The sequence below is a fragment of the Mycteria americana genome, chromosome 1 (genome assembly GCF_035582795.1).
Source record: "Mycteria americana isolate JAX WOST 10 ecotype Jacksonville Zoo and Gardens chromosome 1, USCA_MyAme_1.0, whole genome shotgun sequence".
Taxonomy (NCBI): Eukaryota; Metazoa; Chordata; class Aves; order Ciconiiformes; family Ciconiidae; genus Mycteria; species Mycteria americana.
Window position 1 is genome coordinate 199500361 of NC_134365.1, and position 27603 is coordinate 199527963.

General features: G+C 43.3%; 1 protein-coding gene across 2 annotated transcripts; it reads right to left on the reverse strand.

The window, feature by feature from the left end:
* Positions 1–5493: 5493 nt before the first annotated feature.
* POLR1D (RNA polymerase I and III subunit D) lies at positions 5494–27537 on the reverse strand. 2 transcript variants are annotated; one of them, XM_075490842.1, is made up of 4 exons: positions 27054–27537; positions 16390–16464; positions 13674–13848; positions 5494–8278 (listed from the first exon to the last, which is right to left on the reverse strand). In XM_075490842.1, the coding sequence occupies exons 1-4, from the start codon at positions 27415–27417 to the stop codon at positions 7993–7995; spliced, it is 900 nt and encodes a 299-aa protein (XP_075346957.1). In that variant the 5' UTR covers positions 27418–27537; the 3' UTR covers positions 5494–7992. The 2 variants fall into 2 exon arrangements, with proteins under 2 accessions (XP_075346957.1, XP_075346958.1); XM_075490843.1 differs by lacking the exon at positions 13674–13848 and having other exon boundaries at positions 5496–8278; positions 27054–27213.
* Positions 27538–27603: the final 66 nt, after the last annotated feature.

Below are 27603 nucleotides of genomic sequence, written 5' to 3' on the forward strand. Positions count from 1 at the left end.
CCCCGGGGGCCGGCAGTGGCTCATCCCTGCAATCCCCACCTCCCAAATCGTGCTGCTGGGTAACAGGGGCACCAGGCTGTCCTGCCGCAGGACAGCCGGGCCAGGTTCTCGCAGCACTGCTCCCACACACCTTCCCTCGTCCCAGAGAGCTGCAGGAGCACACGGCTGTGGAGGCAGCCCCATCCGTCCTCCCTGGCTCTTCCCAAGGCTGCCAGGACCAGCACCAGCCAAGGCACGGGCTGCTGGACAGACAACAACCGTGCAGAGCCAAAACGATGCGACCTGCGCCCAGCACCCAAACCATGACACATGGTCTGCCGTTAACGAGACATGTCAATACTGCCTTCCCCATGCACAAGTATTTTAAGTGCAATGAAACAACGTGTTTTCCCCTAATTAAAAAGCAAAGCAGCTCTTTACAGAGGTACGCTCGCATGAAGCTCTGCCGGCAGATAAACCGCAGCGGTCCACAGGCGAGGGGCAGCTGGACAATAGTCCTTCCTCAGTTTACCTGCTGGATCTCGTTCTGCCCGGCTGCATGGAGCAGAGTCAAAGGAAGCTGCTCGGAGGCAGGGAGCAGGCAGCGAAACAAAGGCAGGGAGAATACCAGCCGGCCCAAAGGAACAGTGGGGAAGCTGGTAATTGGGCCGTGTGTGTTTGGCTTTCGCCAGGCTAGCAGGTTTGTTTTTCCCAGGCTGGAGCCTAGGCTGAAAGAGACACGAAATTATTAAAGACCTCAACCTAGAAAGGAGAAAAAAGGAAAAAATTTGGCAGCGGCGGCTGGAGGTGAATCTTGAGTAATGAGAGCGTGGTGGGGGCTCTCTGCTCCCTCCCGAGGGTGGAGGTGCCTGGGAAATTATTTTCAACAGGCAAAGAAAGATGAAGTTTAGGTAAAATTCATCCCTGTGGACTTTTATTACTAGTTTAACTCACTTCTCAGACAGCAGGGAGCCTACTGGGCAGGATGCAATAGGTCCTGCTACAGAAAGGTAGGGCTGTGCCTTCCCAGTCCCTTCCTTGTTGGAAGAAGGTTCCCGCAGGGATCCAAGTCCAAATGGGACCCCTTGGTGAGGCAGACGCACAGCCACCCTCGGGAAGGGATTCCCCCACGGCGGGGCTGATCTTCGGTCCTCTCACCAGGCAGACGTCACGAGGAGCTGCAGGTCTATGGTACTTCTTGCAGGCAGGATGTGCGCAGGAGCTCAAGGCAGACCAAAAGCCGTGCCAGTGCAGCACCAAGCCTCAGCTGCTTCGCCCTGCTCTGGCCTAACACCCTGCTAATGCCAGGTGTTAGCACGGAGGACTGCGATTCCTTGTATGTGTTTGCAAAGCACATTATAGATATAAAATTTTCCATAAGGTAGTAACTACCCTAAATATAAGCCTGGTGATAGGGATAGAAAATACATTTGCAGCCCCCTTCCCTTTTAGTTCAGGGAGTACCTGCCTTGAATGGTGCAACCAGCCCAGCTCTGCTGACGGCAGCACAACTTCACTGATTCATACCAGACGAGGATTTACTCATGGATACGGTACCATCCACTTTCCTAGGAGCCTATGCTTTCTCCCATTGATTTATTTAACCCGAACAGTCTCAGGTGTTTGATGTGAAGGGGGTCCTTGCGGTAGCCGTGCCCCGCATAGCATCTTGCCGGGGTCCTCGAGGAGGCAGGCGCTGGGCCAGACCATGGGAAAATCCACCTGCCTCTCCTTGAGGCGTCCCCCAGCTTAGTAAATCGAGACCAGGAGAGAAAGAAGGACACAACACTCAAAGTCAAACTCTTTTGTAAACAAAACATTTTCCATCCTCCAAGGACTTTGCAAGTGCCTTCTCTGTATGGAGGGGTTCAGAGAGGCACTAACCACCCAGCACTGGCCAGAGGAGCATTAGAAACTGAACCAGCAATGCCATGAAATCCCAGCAAAGCCGCCTCTCTGCTGCTTTAGCAACACAGTGGATTACGCTGAAGAGTGATGTTTTAATTTAGAGGTCTGCTGTGGGCAGAGTTGCCCAAGTTTAGACATCCAGCCTGACAACGCCAACTATTTGGCTACCTTCCTTTTGGTTTTTGCTATTACAATGGTGTCTGCTAACACGGTAGGGAGAGAAGACTGTATTTGAATATAATATACGGAATTATATTCAGGCAAAGCAATAGCTCACATAGAGCCTTGGTTTTCTTCATGTGTTATACTCCTTTCGTAATATTCTTATTGAGCTTAAACAATGGCTCATTACCAGGAACTGTCTGTTGTTGCTGTTCCTTATGAATTAGCTGCTTGCTGGCATTTTTCTCTCCCTGAGACATTTTGAATGACGAGCGTTGGGCAAACTTTCAACCCTCCTGGGACGTTTCAAAAGACACAGGCAGTTCCTCTCCAGGAAAAGCTGGAGAATTCAGAGTCTCAAGCAGAATGCCCACCCACATTTCCCAAACCCAGACTTTTGTTGTATTTACACAATTTATATTAAGCTGCGTGTAATATTGCTCCTGTAGCACTTTCTGCAGTCTTTCCCCATTCTCATCCATGTGCCCCAGGAAAGCACAGACAGCTTGGCCGGGCCGTGGGTTTCATGGCGAGCAGAGGACCAGGGACATGCCTGGCTGGAGGTGATCAGGCACGCTCCTGCTTGGCAGGAGGGAGAAGTGAGACTGCGCTAAGACTATTCCAGCTGCCAATTGCCCAAGCAAACACCAGGCCACCTCCCTGCATTCTCCCTTTCATACCATGGTCCTACATTCATGCACCTCTTCAGATCCTCCGTGGCAGAACTGAACTGCCCCAAGCTGGAGCCCTGCAGTGGCCAGCCTGCTCGAGCTGCAACCACACAGGCACAAACCAAGGAATGATCTCCGGAAGGCAAACTTTACTGAAACTGCTGAACATAAAATTTAAAAGGATCAATTATTAAGTAGCTACAGTATATGTTAGTTTTTCTTTATTATTCTAATTACCATACATTTTTGCAAAGCATCTGAGTCAACTCTACTGAGTTGCAGGGCTTGTGCCTTTAGCCTTAAAGCTGACAAACGTTAAGGATCTTTGCCATCTCAGCACAGACCTGAGATGGGTCAGGACCGATGAGAGAGCAGGGAAGACTCTCACTGTGCTGTGTCTGCCACCCAAGGGAACATGAACGGGGTGCGATGGGGTAGCCATGGTTCCTCCCACACAAAGCTGAACCAGTGCGGGTGGGAGGATGGCAGAGGGCAGCAGGATTTCCCTTCCGCTTGCTAGCAAGAGTCTCTGTCGGCTCTCTGGGGTTGCACTTCAGACTTAGAGTCCAATTAAATCCTCAGTTACACTGGGTTTCTACTGTGGTCTAGACAGCTTTTTCTCATCCACACCATTAAAGATGCCATTGCCTTCCCTTTCTGACAAAGTCTTGATTTTTGCCTTTGTGACTGTAGTGTCATATCCTTATAATGCTCTTTTAGTGGCCATGTCCCAGCCTGCGATGACACTGAGATGGCAGAACACAAGCCTGTTTGTCATGCCATACTCCAGACCCTAACGGTGCTTCACAGGCGGCAGAGTGCCTGAGGTTGTCAACATGAGGCTGTGATACGATTTTCTCAAAGCATTCTGACATACCTATGCTGGGTATTCCTACATCTCAAATCCCCATTTATAGAGAAGAAACTAAGCCCCAAATCTGCCCTACTCACTGCCAAAGCCACGGTGGTCTGGCTTGCCCGTGTCCACAGCCAGGCTCATGGCAGTGGTGGCTAGTGGGTCTGGAGAACACCGGGCTGCACAAGCCCACAGGACCTTATCAAACACAGCCACACTGGGAAGCTGATGGCCATCTGCAGAGCAGCCCAGAGGGTGAGAAGATGGGTGAGAAACACAGCCTACTGTGCTTATGACCATGCAAAACTTACTTTTTTAGGTACAGACATATCCAGAGCAACACGAAAACCTAAAATTAGCCTAAAATATTTGGCTCAACATTCTAGTTGTAACACAGGGCTCATAATTTTGGGTAGCGGTGAATATTGTATGAACAGCAATTTTGTGTAAAAATAGCGTATTCTTCTTACTTTCCCTTGCAAACAAAAGTTTATTTTTGTTGCATACAGATGGAGATTCAATGTTTTGAGATTCAATATAGATGCAGCCTTCTAGAAGCATTTTATAAGGTGGGGGGTAACAGCCTGAGAGTTACTAAAACCGTATTTGGTAAATTTAGAGTCTAAGCAATACTGAACCGATGTAAAATAAATAAGGAAAATACATCCACAGCCTTCATTAGAGACTTTGAGAGGCTGCTAAATATTTGGCATAAAAGTATTTGAGATTTTTTCTGTCTTAAGACTATTGTATCTGGAAATGAGGGTGTGAATATATATGGTTTGCAAAATTTTTAAGACTTTTTTTTTTATTTGGAGCTATGCCCTCTTTAACATCTACTGTCGATTATTTCCTATTGACAGTCACTAAAACAAAGAATGTATATTAACGCAGACAAGAGTTTCATTCATAGATGGTGAGCTACAACAGGATTATTTGCAAGTGCAAAGATCACTCACATGAATAAAGATTTGGTGGATCAGTGACTCCACTGATAAAATGAATAAAATCCTTCTCCAAACACAATCCAAATATGTTTTCTTGCTCCTTATCCAAGCAAATCTACTTTTGTGTTGTTCCAGTTTAATTAACTGAAAACACATAATTATTAATGAGAGCTCCGATAGGGCAGGAGAGGAAACATGCTTCTCAGTGATCAACTCGCAGCCACAACACAAAAACCATTTCTGTTTGTGCAGGAAAAGCAACCCCCTCCTGCTACATTATTCCATTGATCGACAAACATTTACATCTCCTTTGTTAACTAGTTTTCTGTAGAAATTTCATAATCACTAAGGAACACTCTTACAACCGCACCTCAAGAAACTTCAGCAAAGCAAACTTGGATCAGTCTGAAAAACAGGCTCTATTTTTGCCTTTAAGTCGTGTTATATGTCAAATCTGTTGCGCTTTTCTTGGACGTTCATGATTCATTGTAAATAATTCAAATTGGATTTAGAAAAGGGAAGAGGCTGCACAATGAACGTAAGAACTGCATGTTACTATATCCCTGACAGTCAAAACTAATAAAAGTATTTCATGAAGCCCAAACATAAAATGTTTTCTCCTCCTCTTTCACATTGTTTTGTGATCTACATTCAGTATCAGGTTGATGAAAACGAACACTTTGGAGGATTTCTGTCCAACATAATAATAAAGTCTAATTAACAAGTTCTTGTGGCTATGACGAGAACCCCCTCACCTGAATAAACTCCGTTATCCGTACAATGTGCACTGAAACTAAACAAAGACAACATTAGTAGCTCACAGATAAACAAGAAACACCTCTGAAGTATCACTGCAGCAACATTAATGTAAGATGCCTTCCCCTCCCATGTGAGTAACTAGGCTGCAACACACTATTACGGGAAGCTGAGACCAAGAACGCACTATTTATTTATTTATGTATTTATTTATTTTAAGGACTAAGCACTTTAACGAGTAACAAGTGTTCTGAGTTACAAGAGTTAATAACATATTTTGAAAAGTCACGTTCAGCTTTAAGTTTCAGGGTTTAAATGCAATCTTTAAGATACCTTATAAATGTGATGCTGGTGCTGCACAATATGAGCAACTGCAGACACAATACGAACCTGGCTTTATGCACCCAATTTTTGATCAAAAAAAGTGATCGGCAGGTGAAGATTTGCCTTAAGAAGAGCAGCAGAGTTTTTGTTTTTATTATGTACACTTATGAAAGACAGCACTAAAATATGGAATCAATCAATGGAATATTAATAATTCACTTCTGTTCTGTAAGTCAGAAAAAAGTGGAATTATATCTGAACCTACCACCACTGATGAAAACAGGCTTTTTCCAGCTATCTGGTTTAGATCATGTTAGATCCTCTAGCTGAGCATTTCTAGTACGGAAGCGCTCTCTATCAACAATCCAGACTAATTTCGAAATCATACTCTAATCGCTTTCCCTACCTGAAAGCCTGGCTTAAATTAATGTAGAATCAACAGCAGCACTTATCCTAAAGGGGTGTTTGAAGGCCCGAGTGTGGAAAGCTCTCAGGACACTATATTATCACTGCAAGCCAGATCAGCAAGAATTCACAGGGATTTGTCCTGCAGAACATCTCCACCCCAATCCTGACCAACAGCGAGATGAATTCTCTGCTGCAAAGCCCCATCCGTCCAGCACTGTCACTGCAGCAGAGCCCGGCTGGTATTATAGGTGCTGTCCTTCCAAAAAGGATTATTAAGGAGAACACAACCAGTGTCCAGCAAAATAAGGACTGCAAACAACATCCGTTTACTTAAACCAAAGATAGTCCCACATTCTCCAAAGATACTACTTTTTCATTGATCCCACTTAAATTGTTGGACATCTTCTGAAAGGCTGGGACTTCTGTTGCAGTTTCTATTACAGTTTCTATTATGGTTCCTGCAGGGAAATAGAGAAACTATCCACAACTCCTCAGTGGAAATGTAAAAGCATCCCACTTTGTTGGATACGCTGACCCTGGCAGCCACCGGTGGCCTCAACACCTGCTTAACTACCTTCCCATTACTCAGAATAGTAATTCCCAGCTGATGCATCAAAATTCAGCCATGGCAGATCTCCACTTTGGTCTCCCCATCTCCTAGCTAACATGATCTTTCCAAGAGAGACAGGTAAGTATAGCAAGACGAGGTATAGATAAGCCTATAGGTGGCACTCTTGCCCCGACACAACACTGAAGGACCATGAAGCGCTGGTCCTCCCTTCCCTTAGAGGAGAGAGGCCCATGTCAGTTAAGAAATCCATTAAAAGCATTAATTCCACAAAGCACTTTTAATGAACATTTTCGATTTTATTGTCAACACACTTAAAAACAGAAACCTATGTTCAAAACAACTGTTTTTGAGAATACTGAAATACAAAATATTTCACACAGAAGTTTTGTTATTGTAACACAAACAGAAGTAGACGTAGAATATGCCAATGTGTACTATATGTGCTCCAAGTCATCACAAGTTTAAGAACTGTACCACTACAGAATTGTCACACAGGCTTGGAAAGTGAGCATTTGACTGTTTTGAAGTATCACCTCTGCATTTCTAGCATTACACATTCACTTGGGAACTTCCTAGCAGTGGACAGAGAACATGATAATTTTGTCTTCAAGGTTTGTTTTGAAAGCACCATGACAACAGACTGTTCAAACTACTTCCTTACAGAGGGAAGTCTAAACAGAGACAATTATTGCAGTTATGGCTTTTTAGGGGTAATGTTTATTATCTATGACAGGTTTGTGAATATACAATAACAAGCAAAATCAGTATTTCCTGGTAGTTCCTCCTGGGAGGCAAAACCAGCATTGCCCGTTTTAAATTTGTTCTTTTTATACTAAAGAAAGCAAACTCTTATATTCTATACAAAATGTATGTGCTTGGCCAGGCACTGACCAGCTTTCCCTTCTTCTAGATTCTGTAAAACTAAACTAACTCAAACACGCAAAACTTCTTTATTGGTTAGCAGCAAAGAAGTTCTGCCAACTTTACACAATAAATAGATTTCTGCTTAATTTAAATTTATTTCCAAAAGAGTGACATGACTAAACGAGTTTTATTGGACAGTGACACATGTATCACGTTCCATCACCAAGACCCTAAGCTTAGTCAGAAGGGGAGAGAGGAATGGAGCAAAGGGAAAGGAATGTCTGTTCTAAAATGACTGAAAGATTTATGCTGCACTTTGCTTTTCTCTTAAAGGTCCCAAAGAAAAGTTTTCTAAAGCTGCCTCAAGGTAGCTTTAGAGGTTTTCTAAAGGGTTTCTAGAGGTTTTCTAAAGCTACCTCTCACACAAGCAATTCAGTTCAAAATCCAATTTTGAACAGCATCTTTTCCTGAAAAAACTGAGACATCCCTGCAGTTCGACATTTAATGACGTTCCTAGCTTGTAACCACACATAGTCGTCAGTCTCCTCATCGTTTGCTTGATCGCTTTTCATGCTTATCCTTTGTGTGCTGGTTCCTGTTTCGGTGCCTCGGAGGAGAGTAGCTGACTCTCCTTCTGGACTGAAAGCTGGGTGTATATGGGTGAATTCTGCGTTTCTTTGGTTTTTCTTCTTTCCTGCTTTTGTTTGGCTCAGGCTCCTTACTGTCTTCCTTTTGCTCACGTTCTTGGTCTTGTTCTTTTTGAGACGGTAACGTGTTTTTGATGGTATTAATAAGAAATCTTTTATTTGTACCAGCAAGAGGACATTTCAACCTGTAAAGACATTTAAAAGTGATCAAAAGACAACATAAGAACATCCTGAAACAAGTCTGAGATTTTAACTTCAATGATTTTAAGACAGGTTTGTGCTTTTGGCTTTCCTTGCATGCCACCTAGTGTAAACTCTCAGTACAGAAAGATATGCTCAAGGTTGTCTCCATTCTCCCTTTATCTTACTCTTTATAGGATGAAAATTATTCTACTTCAACATAGTGAAAATCCACATGATTTTTCACAAGGTAGTGTGTGCAGCAGGAAGCAGAGGATGACAATATATTTTAGGGCTGACAGTGCTTAACTTAGGTATTCAGGAATCAAATATTTAGTAACATATTCTAAGTCAAATCAGAATGGTTTACAAGATCATAATCTACTAAAGTCAGCATTATTTAATGAACTGAGATATTCAGAAAGTAAAAGATACACTTGCATGAAGAACCCAAGCAGCTGTAGCGATAAAACATATACACGAGGCATACAAATTCTAACTTATATCTGGCAACCACTAAACAAAATGTTTTATTTCTTTTTCTTAAACAGAAAGGATACTTATCCAACTCTTTTTCATTGTTTCTGACTTTCTCCTCTTGCAGCTTAACACCTTTATACATAATTTATCAGCGAGTTTTAGTAAACACGTACTGTACATTTAACTTATCTTGTTGGTATCTGCTGTACTCTACTTATTCCCAATTTATCATCTCTTAAAGAACAGAACGAGAAAAAAACCAAGTTTGAATATATTCCTGCAGTAAGCAGAAGTCATTCTGAAGACTTTGTTTATAGTGGGAGCTGCTGTGGTGTTTGTCTCCACAACATTTTTAAGTCTGCATGCTAATGGAGAAGTTACGGGATTACTCTGAAAAAGTAGAGCTGTTGGAGATCACAGTGCCACTTACTGAATCAACTATGGAGTCCACAAATGCTAACACCACAACATTCAGATCATCTATTCTACTTGAATATTCTGTGTAAGTGTAGAAACTATACCCTGACCATTTAAAAACCTTTGACACCTCTGAATAATCAGAGGTATCAGAACAACAAGAAAACTGTAACAAAGATCCCGTCTGATTATTTAGCATACTTCATGACTTTTAACTGGACATGGCGTTTACCACGGTGTTTTGCTTCAGGTCTGCCTACTAAGCATTACTGATAATTGTTCTTGTCCTAAATCCCCAAAGAACTTATGAGAGTCATTTTAGAAGTATACATTAAACAGCCACACTCTTTTATTTCCACTAGGTATTTCTTGACACATTTCTATAGCATAACTAGTTTTAGAGTTTTCTAAACTTTCTGCATATAAGTCTACACCGTTTTGCTCAAATCTTGGTTAAAAAAAAAAAATCATAAAAATAGTCTAGATCTATATCTAGTATAGCTGTTTTGTAAATTAGAGAAGCAGTATTTATCCATTAACTGTATTATGAAGTAAAAATACAAGGCTAACGTCAGCAGAATAGGGTTTCTACTTCAAGCTACATCAGCTATGAACATGGTGCTGAAGATGCCATGGCACAGGTTACACTCAAGACATAACACAAAACAGCCAACATTTCAGTCCTCTGTATGTCTTATGCCAGCATTAAACTGTTGTACCTCAACACTTCCTACCAAGGAGGGCAGCTTTCTCTAGGCTGCATCCAGGCAAAAACAATCTTACATTTGTCTCCTTCCTCTTGTCTTTTCTTAAAAGCTAATGCATTGATTAAGCACTAATATATATAGCACTAGAATAAGACAATCTGCCCTAAATAAATTCACCTTGCTGAAGTATTTATTTCTTTTCGGCACTGAGTGCTGCCTGAGCTATACTAAGAATGAAAACTGAAGAGAAATGCAGGGCTTCAGAGTCAGCTAAGAGATGCCATTAGTTCACCATCATACAGTGATAAAAGCAAGCCACTGGGCTTTCACGGAGCAGCAGGAAGTGACGGCACTGAAGAGAAACAGCAGTCCTTAGTTTTATTGACCTCAGACTTCAACAAAGCAAATTCTGCCTTTAAGTCTTAAAGGAAAGGAGATGTATGGCACATGCTACGTTACACATGCACACACACAAGCCCATACAGTTTACACATGTCCATGGTATATATGGGACCGTGAAGATTAAAAGTGAACTCTATTAATCCACTGATATCTTTGAGATAATTTCTAACAGTGAGAAAATTGTAGAATACTTCTACAGTTGACCTCCCCAAAGACAAGGCTTTGGCTTGCTGTAGGTCTGATCCTGCACCACCCAATTCAGTGACAGCTTTGCCCTCTATGTAAGTTCTGAAGGGCTGGGAGGCAAGCTCAGCCTATGCAAGGTGGAACACAATACTGCTGACTAGTGAATAGTGCCACAGAACAGCTTTTAAAAGCTTTTCTTTTTAAAACAAAATAATAAAAGACATGTTAAAAGAACATTAAAGTTCCAAACTGAAGCATGCCTGAAGCAGGGCTGCAGGCGTGCCCAAAGCAAGCACGCAACCTGCAGTTCTAGAGCAGTCTTGTCTACAAAACAGACTGCAGTTCTGTAGCAATGTATTCACTCAGTGTAAGGGTTCACTTTTTTTTTGCATGCTCCAATAAGCTAAACCAAGCTATTTTTACCCACAGAACCTCATCCCCCTCCACAGACAAGACCCACACACCCCAAAATCTCTCCACTATGCAATGACAAAGTGTCAACATCACATTTTGAGCAAGAAAAAAAAGATTAAACCCATTCTTGCGAAGATAGGTCAAATCTTAACCCTACTTTTGACATTTTAAGCCAACTTCCATGCAATAACACAGAATTTCCAGCCAACACCTGTGCATTCAGCACAGAACTGTATCATACAACTTCTTATCAGTAAAACACACTGACACTACTTAAGACTCAAGAGCACAGTGCCATGTGCCAGTCTTTTCTCTGCTGAGTAATTGGACATATCAAACAGGCTTGGCACAGTCAGCCTCGGCATACGGAGCAAATCAGATCTTTCCAGGAATCAGAGTTCATTACGCATGAGCTTACAAGTACACTTCTACCACTTCCAAACTGCCATGGAAAATACAGTACTTAACAGAAGAGTGACTGAAGGAAAAAAAAACCAAAAAAAAAACCACCCCAAAAACCCCCCAAAAACCAGCTAGAGGTTGTTTTGCCAAACCAGCTAATCTAGCCTGTTATCCTTTCACAGGGGATTTCACAAAAGAGGATGCCTGGGATGACACTGCAAGCTTTTATGTACGGTCTTGGCAGCTAGATACAGCTGGCAGGACTTTGGATGGGAACCTGTGCTCTGATCACAAGATTTTAACTTATTTACTTTGCAACCTCTGTCTGTGCCCTGCTTCTCCCCCTTTTCACATTCAAATGAAAAAGATGTAGTGGAATCACATTGCAGTGTTTTTGCACAGTCATGCAACACCCATTCAAAGACAAGATGCAACACAGCATTTCACAGTTCCGGTGCCCTCAAACGCTTCAACCTCATCTTCATTATTTTGTATTCTGCAGTACTTCTAACAGATCTGGTACTGAACAGAAAGCTATCTATAGGGATGAAAGCAAGTGTAGGATTGCTTTACAAGCAATAGGGTTAAAAATAATTTAATGCTTCCAACATTTATCTTCTTTTTGCAATTTCATCTGCTCTTGCAATGCAGAGCTGAACAAACCATCCCAAAATATCCTGTTTTCCATATCTTATTTTAGGTATTTTAGTAAGCAGGGACGACTACGTCCAGCTCAGCCTTAGCTCACTCGCTACCAGCATCTTTGAAGACCAGACCTATACACTGGAGAAAAAAAAATAAGAGCCTCTAGAACTTGTCCAAACAGTAGCTTTTGTTGCATTTTAACTGCCTTTCTCAATTAAAGCAGAACAACCCCTTAAAATGGGACCTAACTCCACTGCTGTAAGAAGCTTATGAATGATGTACATAGGACCGACAAAACCACTTAAGGAAAGCTGAACTTTTAGCTTGATTTTACCTAGACACACAATGGCAATCCCAGTATCTTACAGCTTTATTCCATCTGATGAATCAAGGATACATTTCTCTAACCATTTCAAGTGCTCCTACACTATTTGTCCACAACTTCCCATCCTGGATCCAGCTGGCCCTTCAAGTGTTAACTTTCAGACAGCTGCTCTGATGTCTTTTCTCATCTCAGAAATTCCAGCATCACAGCAGCATCACTGAGATTTAGGCACAGATTCTGCTCTCTTTTGCTCAGTGTTTCCAGGATTAAGACATCTTCAGAAGAGGATCCTACCTTCCCCTTCTCTCACACATTTTCTTACTTGTGATTAGCTCCACTAACGCTTGAAACAGATACATCATCATCAGGATCTACATCGTGTGGTATCATAAGGATGTAGGAGACCCCCAACAAGAACCACTATGGCCACAGAGTGCATATGAAAGGAGCACTGCAGGAACTAGAAATACTGCAGTGCTAAGAGCAAGAATCTTGAGGACATCCAAGGAACAAGTCAACGCTGCAGAGCCAGTAATGCAAGATCTACAAATACCAATATCCAGTATTTCTTGGATAAATTTGCCATGGACCTAGATACTATCAGTCTAAGCAGTCCTGAGAGCATGATGAGCTAGGACTCTTAACCAACTAAGAGCTCATGCAGCCCATTGGCAATATTGACAGTTAGTCCATGTCCAGAGAGTCTCAGATTACGTCCCTTCCCGCATAAGCTCTTGCCTGGTATCACCACCAACCTCCCTGTTTGGGACAAGCTTTTCTTCCACTGGCACCTAACCCCTACAGGTTGCAGCACCTACCGGTGTCATCCACAGAAAACTTGTAAGACAATGTAACATTGGCAAAACATTCCCAAACTAGAAGAAATGCTAGCAACACCGTCCCATGTTTCAAGGCTGAGTCTTTGTATCAGAGACTGTGGGCTAAAGGATGACTGCTTGGTACATTTTTTCTGTACCTGTCAGCTCTGCTAGCTTGGATGCTTGCAATTTAGGCTCAAACAGCAGCTGACTATCCATCTTTCATGAGGATACAGCAAAAAGTTAGGAAGGAGTGCTTGGTGAACTTCTTCAAGCAGGGCAGCTGAGCTCTGGAGAACTAATCACTCTGGATAGTAACGGAGCAGTGGCTTGAACCTGAAAGCAGTACCAAAACAGTGTTCAGAGGCTTGCTGGCTAAGGTTTTGCTGCCATCAACACCCACCAGGAGACACTACTCCTTTGTAATGGTATGCACAATATAGTTTCCCGGGAATGCCACCTCCCCACACACCTCCCTTTAACCAATTCCTGTCAAATGCCACTGACTCCAGAAATCTATTTGCCAGTATCTAACAGCTGCTGGAGAGCAACATAAACTGGAATCAGCGAAGTATGAGCAGTAGCACCCTCTGCTTCTCCTTACCCAAAGACAGATGGCAGAACAAATCTTTTCTTCATAGGCCGAGTTGCTTCAACTATCCAGTGCCAATGCAGGATTGATGGCCTTACACTAGATGTCTCCAGGGTTTGTGCATCTCTTCTCCAGGACTCCTCTGACAAAGGGCTGAGGAAATCCCAGAAGTCCTCATGAAACACACCTGTAAGCATTTTGAGTTTGGCAAGGAAGGAAGGTTTTGCGTTTTACCCATTAAGACTGTGCTTTCAGACAAGTTCATGATGACCTTGTCTCTCTGCTTCTACCAATTATGCTTTCCTGGATTTGGTCTACTAATACACATTTTCATGAACTAACTTTTCTGCTCATTCCATTTGGTACCCACAAAGCTCAGAGCAGCAGTTACCTTCCTCTCAGTAGTTTGCAGTAGCAAGGTTACATGTCAGTCCTGGATCTAAGCTCTGAAGCCCTTCAGGATTTACCGTAACATCAGTTACATCTGATGGCATTTTGCTGGAGTGTCATACTCAACTGAGCATAGTTAAGTTTCCTTCCAAATATCTTACTGGTTATCTCCCACGTATATATGCAATACCTAGTTGTTGGGCCAGTTCAGAAGGACCAGAACAGCACAATGGGGCATGAAAAACATTGAAGGGAAAAGAGCAGTGGCAGCTTCCAGCTGCTGTTCTGTCTCTTGCGCTTGCAGAACTAGACACCAAAGACTTATTGGGAGTCTGCTTACGGAGGGGCTTTATACCTTTCTTACAGCCACAAACACCAGCTGTACACTAGCCTATGCCAAACTCTATGGCAGCAGATTTGTGACAAGTGGGATTACTACCAGTCACTCTAAGGATAAATTCAGAGAGGGAAAAATCCCTAGAGAAGCGTCATATTAAAAAAAAAAAAAATCATCTCTGAGTGCAGCATATCCTGAGCTGCAGACTGCCCAAATCTGGGATAGTACCTTGAGGAACTACTGCTACTTTCTTGTACTTTTCTTCCTCCATTTCCTAGGCACTGGCTATCGGCCACTGATGGAAACAGGGCACTGCAGAGACGGATCCTCTGTTTGACCCAGTATAGCTATTCTCATGTTCCTCTGCAGTTGAAAGGATCCTTACATCAAGAGTATCAGTTCAGGGTATCACCATGCCAATCCCTATGTCAACAGTCTTCCTCTGCCTGAAGCCTCCTTAATAATCCTCTCCTCCTACACCTTTAACACAACCCTGGCCTAGCCAGCCACAATCTCACCCCAGTGGAATCTGCAGCTGTTCTGAAGAACAGGTCACCCTTGGCTATCCCCTCCTCTGGCAGGTCTTGGGCATCAGGCTTTAGCAAACTGCATGTTACCCCGAGCTGATCATCATAGCCAGCTGAGCAGGACCACTACTCTTTTACAGACAAGGAATAAGAAGTAGCCGGAGCCCAGAGCAGAAGCCCATACACACTCCTGGCAGGTATTCCAAACTGCACAAGTGGCAGCGAAGTTGCACAGGGACACTTGGTTATCTCCCAACAGAAATTTTTAGTCTCCCTACCTGGGCTTAACTTGCAAATTCACAGTAACTGGATGCATGCAACACTTCACGGTGCTAATCATCTGCACTGGTTTACCTGGCCAGTTGGCAAGGCTGAGAGGGTAAAAGCATGCTGTATCAGTATAGCTATAACCACTCCAGGGGATTAAACCAATTTAACTATTTTAACATAAAGGGTATAAACTGCATCCCTAGCAGAAATACTGGGTAAAATATACAAAAAAACCCAAACTTGTTTAGAAAATATAAAGGATTAACTTTTTTCAGCAAGACACTATCTTAACCTCTTCAAGGCTACTAAAATATAGACAAGAAATCAGGTGAGAACTTCATTAACAGTGCAGGCTTATCTTTTACTACTGTTGGTGGAGGAAGCCAAATCTTATCAACAAATGAGTTTAACGCAGTCAAGTGGTGCACTACCTGTGTGAACATAGCTTCTTACCAAAGTCATATACATTATTTTAAGATAAATGACTCTTCTCAGCATGTTATTACTTCTTTAATTACAATTACATGCATTACATTCCATGATAATCTAGCTGTAAAAACTGAAATACTGCACTGAAGAATTAATACCATATTTCACTACAGATTTAAATACTGTGATTCTTTTCCCACTTGCTATACAAATTAGCTCCTGGGTTTTAGGGCTTTTTTTTTTATATTAAAAAAAATACCTCCTTTCAAAATTGGATTATACTTTGAATTCATTTTTGGCTGCAATTTACACGTGGACTCTGTACTAGTGGATCATTTATTATTTTTATTGTTTTAAGGGTTTAGGTTTCTTTGTCAGGCTATGAATTCTTTTAACTTAAACAGAATTTAACCCAGTAACATATGGCCAGTATGTAAGTACATGCACACTGAAGCTACCCAGTATTTTGAAGACTCACAAGGTTCCAATCCAAACTTTGCAATTCCATCTATTATGAGGAAATACTATTACAGAAGCTACTTCCAGTTTTCCAATTGCTTTGACTTCAACACATTCAGTCAAGCAATTTCAGGCAGGCAGAATTTACTTCTTTCTTATCTGGACTCAAATTTTTGGCCAGACAAATTAATACCTGGATGAAGACAAATTATTTAAACATGAAGCAAATTAAAAGGTAGAGACTTCTGTCACGCATTAAATGTAAAATTTATTTTGGCATTGGTCATAGCATTCATTTCCTCTTGGCACAACTTACCAACCCATAGCTCCCATTGTTTCAGCTCTGGTTCTCCCACGTTTTGCCTCTTTAAGTAACTCTTCCACAGCCTTCCTAAATATGAGAGGGGAAAAAAAAAAGTTACCACTTGGGGAACACAAGAACTTGCCACTTCGTGCACTTATGTAAATAAAGTGGAGAGCTTCTTCACTGTCATGAATGAAGCAATAAAGAGGCTACTAAAATCACCTTGACTTTCTATTAAGATAATTCAGATTCCTATGCACCAAGATTAAAAGAAACATTTTGACATATTAAAAGCAATTAAAGTTGTTGCAAATACAACAATTGCAATACTAACTGAAGAGTAGAAATAAACTGTGCAAAACTGGTGTACTACAGTGAAAAGCAGTGTCCCTATCACTTCACCTTGGGAATGCTCTTCCCTGCTGTCACTTCATTTAGGTTCTTCCTAAAGTCTTTCAACCACAGCAGACCTATTTTGAGCACAGTTAAACAATACCAGTAAAATAGCAAGCAGTCAGATGACAGTATAATCACTGCAACTATCAGTTGTCAAACTGCACTAGCTTTGTGTAGCAGTGGAAGAGCTCATATTTGTGACTACAAGCCACCACCATCCAAAATGACCAACCTTTACACTATCAGCACCTTCTAGAACAAACTGGCTGGCCAGCCTAACACTAAAGCAATTAAATAACTATGCTCACATAAAAAGTCATTGGAGAGTGTAAATTATGCAAATTATAGGTAACTCCTGCAATGTCAGTCTTTTGAGACTGACATTGAGACTCTTTATTTGAGATTGAAATTAATTCAATCTCAAAACTTAAGTAACTGCTCTACAGTACGTGGTTGAAGTTAATGGGAAAACCAATGAACAGATAATGTGAGCCATTTATTACATAAATAGAATGCATAAACTAACAATTTGGTTAGTTAACTGTAAGCAACTATATATGTTGACCAAAAATAACTGCAAGACTGAAAAGGAAAGCTATGCACCTGGTCATAATACCCCATATATGAAGCTAAGCATTAACAACATTGACAAGGGTAAGACTAAAGGCTTGAGGAACTGAAGGCAGGAGGTAATAAAGAGGGTATTTATTGTTTAGCTCTCCCAGCTATGATGTGCCAGAATGGCTGCTGGCATTTGGACCACGTGAGCAACACAATCATCATCTTCATAGTACAAGTGCATGTGTAGATTGTGCAAAAAAGGTAACTGCCAACAGACTTCAACTAAAACTTCAAGGAAGCCATGTCCCATCATGTTGTTATGGTATTATCAGCATAGGAGGATCTCACTGCTTTGCCACAGATTAAAAAAGCCTGAGTATCTTGCCAAGCCAAAACTGACACTAGAGAAGTCAAGAGTCATCATCTAATAGCAGAAGCAGGTCTGAGAAGAAAAGCAAGCAATTTATATGTCAGGTCCATGTGAAGATCTAAGAAGTTAATGCTGCGCTCTAAACATCTAACAGACTGGTTTATTACCATTTAGGTTATTAAAGTCTACATAGAAAACACAAGAGGTCTTAGCTTTAAATGCATACACTGCATGTGCATAATGGAATGAAAACATGCAGTACAGAATTTCCTTCAGTAGCTAATGAGAAAACATTATGCAGTTACACAGCAGCCTACATCTGTCAGTCTAGATCTAACCTTCTTCAGTTTGCTAAGGTCTTAACATAAGCCTTTACCAGCTCCTTTCACATTTGTGATCATGGATTCGTTCATTCATTAGGATAGGCTGGTGACATTTTATAAACACAGACACACTTTTTCTTCTGTCTGTATTGCTTTTGGGCATGCTTTGGTTTTCCCCGGCAACAGAAAACAAAGTGGTGCTAAGTGAGTACAAGTGTAACGTACACCAAGGTGTAGCTACTCTTTCTACAGTTAGTCTGCAGTTCTGCTCGAATACAGTTTTCATATTTTATACTTACAACCACTTCATCAGTTTATAGTAATTTCCAGCAAGCAATAGTTTAGCTAAAGATTCCTAAACAAGCCTCCAGAATGAGTCACAAGTTCTCAAACAACATATAAATAATCCTTGATCAACATATTTATATACATGTCTTTGTTCCAAGGGAAAACCATTCCCTCCAGCAAAAGCTGAGATCTGTGCCAGACAGACATGTAAACACTCACAGGTCATAACTTTTTCCTTTGAGAGTTTGCATTTGAAGGGCGTTGCAAAGGGAAGTGTCCAAGACTTCCACAGAAACAACAGTAGAGAGACGCACCAAAAATTGTAGTATTGCTTCTCTGTGCACTTGTCTATTAATGGCACATTGGTTTAAGGTTCCTCACAGAAGTCTGTCTCTCTGTCTCTCTCTCATACAAGGTTATTAGTGTGACCTGAGTAGCAGCTGGGCTTTGGGTACTTCAAATCCTTTTTTAAGCACACATCTGACTGCGAGGACATGTTACATATCCAGTCATATCACAGGCATTCATGGAAACTGAGTATCTGCCCAGGTAAACTGTCACCTGTTCGACTTACCTGCACCTAGACACTAAGTACAGTGTCAGCAACCTCACCAGCTACTGCTGCCTTCCCAGGTAGGAGCAGTGGGGTGTGTGGGACAGCTACGCCCCAAGAACAAAAAAAAAGGGCAAGAAACACAGGCTCTACCACTGGAATGTGGGAGATGTTGCATACACAGGACTCCATGAAATTATGGTAAAATTTATTTTTTCTCCAGACCCAGAATTTGCTATCTAAGCAGCCTGAGCTAGTTTATAGTGATGACAGCAGGAACACGTGGCCTTTATAAAAGCTTGTCCTGAGCCTTCAAACAGCAATGTCAGATAAATGGGAGGAAAGAGGAAAAAAACGTGTCTGACTTTTACTTACCACAGTTACCAAACTTAGTGATTCTGTTTTGAGAAACCTGACTAGGAGGCAGATTAAAAGCCACTATATCTGTCATTATTTTATAATTAAAATAATAAACCAAAGTATCTGAGCTACAAAGCACTAATACACACACACACACACATTTTAAACAGCTACGATTCCGTTTCAGGGGAAACATCACAGTGTTAATATGGCGACACCAATTCTATTAACTTAGGTAGGAATTATAAGCCATTAAGTATTTGAGACTTTTTTTTTTCTCTGGTTATATCAAAGATCAGACTGACTTAGCCTCCATCTCAGTAGCATTATAAGTTGATATCTTCCTTTCTTATCAAACGTTGTTTCCTAGTACTGGTCTTTCAACATCACTCTTATTCACTGCACCTTTACAAAGCCCTTTTGACTTGCACAGACAAATGAAAAAATGCTCAGATCCTCTTTGAAATAATGTGTTTCCACTCACTGAACTTATATCCTCTACACAAGTAAGCCAAAAGCTTAAAAGCTACGCAAACAAGGTTTTTACATTTGCTTTTAGAGGTCTCTTGGGACTCAGCATTCCTTGCTCTCTTCATTTTTACAGCTTGGTTACAATACAAACAGTCCTGTGGCTGCCAGCTTCAACTCCAAGAGCACCAGCATGAGCAGAGGGAACACCCAATGCAACATTCACATGAGAACTCCTCAAACACTGGGGGATTGATAGCAGGGAAAATTAGGGACGGGGCACATTTAAGAACACTGTCATCATTCTGGCATCTTTTATAGCAAGCACCACTTAAAAGTTACTGTGGCAATCCTTTTTGAGCAATCAGGCTTAGCTGCAGAATTACAGTAACATGAAGGTATAAGCACTGATGTTTTTATCTTCAAGAGTATGGTCCAAGACCTATTTACATTTCTGAGGGATTAGACGTTTTCCTCTATATTCCAAGGCTACAGGAAAAGCTCCGTTGCATAAATCCTAACAACTTGCATCACAAATGCATGTGTCCAAAGAATGGGAGAATGCTAAAGGCTCCAAAGTCAGGCAAAACCAGAGCTATTTTCTATTCCTCACTGAGGGAAAGAGCTTCATCATTTTTTCTGAATGATTAAATAGATAGACTGAAAAATGGATAATTGGTAATAAAGAGGTATGTCTGATGCAGTTACAGGCAATGAAAACACCATGTCATTACAGAGACCACCCAATGTTTGTAATTATAGACCACTCTTGTTAGGAGAAGACATATCATGCTGGATCTGACAGCCGCGAGGCTAGATGGCCACAGCTCCACGCCCAAGTCCAACCAGCACCAAGGCTGAAAACCTACTCCCAGCAGGCAGATGCACATACCACATGTATACACCACTGGCCACATTGATCATGGACAGGCACACAGAGTGCTCACACCAACAGCTTCATCCTGCTCTTCTCCCTGGCCGGTTGTAGGAGCCCCCGAGGCTTCAGCCCAACTCCATTGCTGGTACAGACTGTCACACAAAGCTGGCTGGGACTCCCTGGTCCCCCAGTACCCAACCCCACTGCAGTCTTGCCCGTAGAGACACACAGGCATACACGTGTCTTGCCCATGGAGACCCCATAACCCTACAGTCTCTCCAGCAGCTGGCTAGGACTCCCTGGTGTCCTTCCATGGTCCTGCTCTTAAGAGATACATGCTCAGCTCGCACCTTATTCACCCACTCACCAGCTGATCCAGCTTGATCTTCACTAGCAGCCACACACTCCCTCACACACCCACACTTGCTCCAGTACTACAGCACAGATAAGTAGGTCCCCAATCCCACTCCAGTGGCCGACACTTGGTTTTACTCACTCCACGAAGCATCCTCGGTTGCTGACACCCAGCCCTCCAGCCCAGGGTCGCAGCCCAACTGGTGGCATCCAGACCTGCACTTGTTCCAGCTGCTGGCACCATCGACACCATTTTGGGGAAGAGTGGCTGGAAAGCTGCCTGGCGGAAAAGGACCTGGGGGTGTTGGTTGACAGCCAGCTGAATATGAGCCAGCAGTGTGCCAGGGCGGCCAAGAAAGCCAATGGCATCCTGGCTTGTATCAAAAATAGCATGGCCAGCAGGACTAGGGAAGTGATCGTGCCCCTGTACTCGGCACTGGTGAGGCTGCACCTCGAATCCTGTGTTCAGTTTTGGGCCCCCCACTACAAGAGAGACATTGAGATGCTGGAGCGAGTCCAGAGAAGGGCAACGAAGCTGGTGAAGGGTCTGGAGCAGAAGTCTTACGAGGAGCGGCTGAGGGAGCTGGGATTGTTTAGCCTGGAGAAAAGGAGGCTGAGGGGAGACCTCATCGCTCTCTACAACTACCTGAAAGGAGGTTGTAGAGAGGTGGGGGTCGGTCTCTTCTCCCAAGTAACAAGTGATAGGGCAAGAGGAAATGGCCTCAAGTTGCACCAGGGGAGGTTTAGACTGGATATTAGGAAATTTTTCTTCACTGAAAGGGTTATCAAGCATTGGAACAGGCTGCCCAGGGAAGTGGTTGAGTCGCCATCCCTGGAGGTATTTAAAGGACGTTTGGATGAGGTGCTTAGGGACATGGTATAGTGGTGGTCTTGGTAGTGCTAGGTTTATGGTTGGACTCGATGATCTTAAAGGTCTTTTCCAACCTATACGATTCTGTGATTCTGTGACACATGGTCCCTCTGACCCACAGTTTGACTCTAGTTGCTAGCACTGAGATGTACACCCTCTCCCCTCAAATAGAGTCCCTCACCCAAGAAAGAGTTAGAAAGGAATTTAACAGGAAGACAGGACAGACTGCGGTGATCAGGTGCAGGGCACGGCCAGACAAGTGTACCAACCAGCAGCCTGTTCACACACAACCAGGCCTTTTTATCCCCTTCTTCCTCTATTTTCCCACACTTGCTTCTCCCCTAATCACCTGAATCTGTTCCTTTCCCCACCTTTGTTTCCTCCCCTACACAATAAGCCTTACGCAATCTCAGAATGCTTTTTTCCTGCATCGCATTAATGAGTCCCACACCCCTAGGCAGCAACACCCTTAAGTCCCAAAGGTGGTCCAGCATTCACTCATCTTGATGGGTGTCACGTCTGCAGGCTGAGGCTGTCTCCTGGGACCAGCCCTGGGAGGGGCCCAGAGATGATGTTCATTCCTCTGAGTTCTTACCATCGGTTCCCACCTGCCACTGTACCCCTGTGCTCCTCTGGACTCGTAGAGATGGACTGCTGATGGGCTGGTGGCTCCTGGGATGGGCCTGGAAGATGCCAGTGCTCGGCACTGTTTGGGCTCCCCCATCCACCGTGGTCTCTCTTTAGTCCTCTGTGGGTGTGCCCGGGAGCTTTCAGCCCATAACCTAACAAACTCTGCCACCTCTACCCACACCATCATCTCATTAAAGATCCCGATGAGAACTCTAATGAAAATGTATCTACTGGAATTTCTTCACAGCATGCAATCGGCTCCGGAAGTGCACAGACCTGGAACAGGAGGGCAGCGTTCATATTCAACATCTCCCAGAATCAGAGAAGGGACATCTTTAGCAAACACATCTTTGTGAAAGACCTTCACAGCATTAGTAAGTGCTTGCAGTCTACACCACTACTATTCAAGCGCAAAGGCCAGGCTGCTCGGCCACTGCGATCCCCAAAATCATGCTTAAACCTACCTCCTGAGGCACTCTAGGTCCTGACAGCAAGCTGCAAGCCCAGGAAAAAACATAGCAGGTTTTTTAATCAATTTTCTCAAAGTAGTTTTATGCTGACTATACAACTTATTTTTAACCATGCATGGGACTAGAAATAGAAGTGGTATTCTGATTACATCTGAATAATTAATATCAAGACCTTCAGTCAAGTAAAGGACTGAAGATACTGCCTTCTACAATAAAGGAATGGTAATGAAGGCCAGTGTTATTTATAATTATCTCCTGTGAGCTGGTTTGTCCTATCTGCTCACACTTAATAAGAAAACTGATGAAAAGGAACATCAAGAATAAAGCCTAAGCCACCACATTAAGAGCAAGAATGAAAAAAAGGCACAAATATGCCACAAACTTCCTACGTTTGTTCAAAGGCAAAGACACTCCACATCGGACATATGAATACTCTCATTCTTTGTCAATCAAGTTTCTTACTTTTTTACCATTCCCATAGGTGCCATTTGCAGCGCATTTCTGTGCTGATATTCTCACCAGCTTGAGTAGTGAACATACCACTCCATTTCAAACACCAATTTTAGCTTGCAGACCACTTTTTTTGCCATGAGTATGGGAAAGAATGGCATACTGAATCCTGACACTTTGATTTTAACTGTTAAAAACAACAGTAAGAATTATCAATTAATTTCTCCAAGGCACAAAGCTTACTTGTTAAAAAGTGTAATTGGGATGCTTGTGCAGCAAAAATATTAGACTACTGATTCTCAACTCAACTACAGGCCTCTTGTTACAGAATTATAGCATTCCTTGTGATTCAGAGCAGCATCTCCTTAGGAAACACTTAATTCCAAGTAAACGATGCTCCAAACAAGCTTGGTAGGCACTTCTAATAAGGTATGGTATCCAAGGTTGTGAAATATTTATTGTCTGTTGAAATATCTGTCTGTTGAAATATCAGAAATATCTGTCTGTTGAAAGACAGAACAGATTATGGAAGGATTTGGACACGCAATATAACAAAGCCACTTCTTTTATATTCTCAGAGAAACAACATATTTTCTGTGCTTCAAACACCCAGAACAACCATGAAGACAATTTAGGAAGGGGAGGGAGAAAAAGATTTTTTTGCATAGGGGTGAAAAAGGTGACCTCTGTAATATCCCAAAGGATATTTAGTTGAAATTAAGTAGGAAAAGCAAGTACATGTGCTTGCAGGGGAAACAAACTGAACAGATCCTAGTAGCTGATCAGTAACCTTTTTTTCTTCTACTCACTCTTGGGTCATATCTTCACAATACCATTAATTATATATTAACAGAATTTAGCCTAGAATTTTCTTAGAATCACACTGTATCTCAAGCCTCTGGGTTTTCACTGACACACCAGCAAGTTCACAGGAAAAAATGTCAGGTCATACTTCCAACAAAGGTTACTGGGTGTGATGGGGCAGAGAAAATAATGCAGTAGAATGTAGCAAATATTACTATTTTACACAGCTGTGGTATTTACAACTTTTTGGGTTTTAAAATCCAGAGTATGCAACAGTCACATGGTAACCTGCGAGTTAGTACTCAGCTTCAGTAATGACTATCACTTCCTATTAAAGTGAGGAAAACAAACACAAAGTCAAGCGAGAGTCAGACACAGTAAAACTGAAAAATTATAGCAGGAAAATGTGGCAGTAAAGACAAAGTAGAACAAGCAAGACGAAGAGACCTCTCCTTAGACAATAACAACAAAAAAAAAAGGACGACTGACTTGTCTTAACAGATCACTGTTTGGAACGCTGGGACATAAAATGTGTTTCAGACCTGAAAAAACATGCACAAAAATAGTTACACTTCTTTTTCCCGCAGGTAAATTAAATAAAAACCACACAACAAAAACCTTAAGCTGTTATTTAAGACTCATGCATTGCAAGACAAGCCTGAATTCAGAGACAGACTACTGAATATATTCCAAATAAACCCATTTTTAAACACTAAAAATCTTCCTAAAATAGTTAACACTGTGGCTACAGAACAGAAATGCCATTATTTGTATGCAAAAGCCATATTATAAAGAGCCTAAAAATTATAAAACCTAACTACCATTGCTGTGCTACTGACAGGAAAGTGTGATCAACAGGTCGGTGATTATGAAATGAACGAGTAATGTCTGTAAACCAAAGGATAAAGAAAGGTCTATATTAGACTCTTGAAGACTGTACGGAGAAGAATGTTTAGAATAAGAAATACCCAAATATGACATCTAAATGCATATAGCATGAACTGAATTCAGGATGCTACTAGCAAAGTGAGCTGTTATGAAAGCTGAGGGTATGAAAAAGTAACTAGTGATAGGTGGATCCAGGACAGAAAGTGATAATCATCAAGTACACTATATTGTACTTATAATGTGTTCAGAGACGATTAAACACATATGGAGGTGAACGGTAGCATGGACTGAAGACACCAGACAGCTAAACCCTACCGTGTACAATTCGGTAAGTAATACTGAGCTTCATCCTCATTCTCTACCACGCTGCCATGGAAAAGGAATGGCAAATCCTGACTCAGCTTGAAGCTATGAGGCCGGATAAAACTTCAAATCTGGTTCTTGGGAAGGAGAGCATCAGAAGGAGACTGTGGAGCAGTCAGCTATAAGCGGTGAGTGAGCGGCTATGCCCTGAACTGCCCAGAGGACTCCAAGTCCCCAGCACAGCAATAGCAGCCAGAAGACAGACAGCATGGAAGAACAGGTTTCAACTTTATATGAACCATTTCAATGGTTTCAACTTTCTATGAATGAAAAAGGTTTTAGTTTGGAATGGCACTAGTAAAAATAACATTCATGCACATATAGAAAGAAGCTTTAATTACTAAACTGATGATCCAAGAGCAGAAGTAGCTTACCAAGCATTAAAGGCCTCTCAGAAAGCATTATGCTCTCTAGCCCTCCCACCACCCCAGTGCTATTGCTTTTGTCCCATTTAAAATACTTGCCAGATATAAGCAGAAGCAAGTTATTTTCTATAAGCACTCTTGGACATGGTTTCTTAAAAGTTAATGGACTGAACCATGGGGAGAACAGTTCAGAAAGCCTCTGGTCATCACTTCACCGTAACAGTTTTAAACAGCCATAAGAAATGTGCAGTTACTCACAAACAAGCTTGCCAAAAAAAAAAAAAAAAAAAAAAAAAAAAAGATTCCAGTAACTACAAATAGGATTATTACCCCAAAAATCTGTGACATAAACACCTAACGTCTATTTCTAAAGCAAAACTAACAGAGGCCTGCTGTGACTGAGCATCCAAATATAGAAATCTCCATTTTAATCCTCAATGCTTGCTTGGGAACACTGTAACTCAGTATGCACAGAGAGAAGAATCCTCTCATCCCAACAAAATGCAAGGTAGAAAGCGATTTTATTTTTTGACAAAATAACTGCCAAGCATTTTGTATTATTCCATACAAGGAACAGGGCAATTTTAACAATTGGTCAACTGGCACATCTCCAACACTGAAAATCAAAATTCATAAGAACAGAAGTTTAACTTTTTTTTTTTATTTTACCAAGTACACCTAATCACCAATTTGTAACTGATGAGAGGTGAGCCGCCTAACACTGCTCAGTCTTGTTTCTAAACGGTATCAGCATGCATCACAAGAATGACTGATTTTTTTCTAAATAATGGATTTTGTTCCCGTTACGTAGGAAGGTTTATTTTCTGTTGCAACTCCCTCAGCAAGGGCTGCAAAGTTTTGTCCCGAGGACACGGCGCAAGCCAGCTCCAGGCTGCGCACCCCTCGGAGCGCCCGGCGGGGCTGCGGCGGAAAGCGGGCCCCGGGGGTGCCGGGCAGAGGCAGGCCGGCCTCAGGCCCCTCCTCTCCACCTCCGCCTCACGCCCGACAGCCGAGGCCCTCCGCCGGGAGGGGGCCGTCCCACGGCCGCAGCCAGCTCCACAGCACACCGACGCGCAGCGCTGGAGCCCAGCCGCCCGCGGAGGACCCCGCAGCCTGCTCCCCGCTCCGCAGACCGCGGGGGCCCGTCCCCTAGCGCCCCAGACCAGCACTGCCCGGGCCTTCCGGGGCGGGAGGCGACGCCGGGCCCTGTTCGGCGTAGAGGCCCCGCTGAGGCCGTGAGCTCCCGAGGCCGCTCAGCCGAGCCCCGCCGCCGCCCGCCCCTCACCTCTCCAGCTCCGGGTCCTCCTCCATGGCGACGCGGCGAGGGCGGGCGGCGGCGCCCACTCTCCCCCCCTGCAACCCAGCTCCTCAGGCGAAGGCCGGCGCCATGCCCCGCTCGCGGCCCGGCCCGGCCCGGCTCGGGGCGGGGCGGGGCGGAGCGGAGCGGCGGGGGCAGGCGCAGAGGACGGCGAGGACCCCGGTGGGGGAGGAGCCGGGGCGGGGCGAGCCCGGCCGCCGCCACGCCACACCCCGCCGGGCACCTGCGGCCGCACCCAGCTTCCCCCCCCCTCCGCCCCGAGGAGAGCGGGGGCGACAGCCGGCCCGGTGGGCTCCTGGCAGCCCCGCTGCGTGCCGGCGGGAGCCGCCATAAACCTCTACCCTGGCAGCGGAGTGCTGCGGGCTCCGCGCCGGGGGAAGGAGGCGTGGGGCGGTCACCACTCTCTCACCCGAGGCTGAGCGGGGGCGGGCGGGAGCGGGCTTGGCGGCAGCACCAGCACCAGGGAGGCGGCAGTCCCGCCTCCCGTCAGCGGCGGGGCCCCCGAGGCTTTGCCCCC

Bases quoted from the DNA above. Each gene is read 5' to 3' on its own strand.
- POLR1D (XM_075490842.1), bottom strand. From the start codon at position 27,417: ATGGCGGCTCCCGCCGGCACGCAGCGGGGCTGCCAGGAGCCCACCGGG. The intron at 16,465-27,053 runs GTGAGGGGCGGG...TCTCATATTTAG, and splicing joins GAGGACCCGGAGCTGGAGAG to GAAGGCTGTGGAAGAGTTAC. The intron at 8,279-13,673 runs GTAAGGAGAAGC...ATGTCTTTACAG, and splicing joins GTTCTGCCATCTGTCTTTGG to GTTGAAATGTCCTCTTGCTG.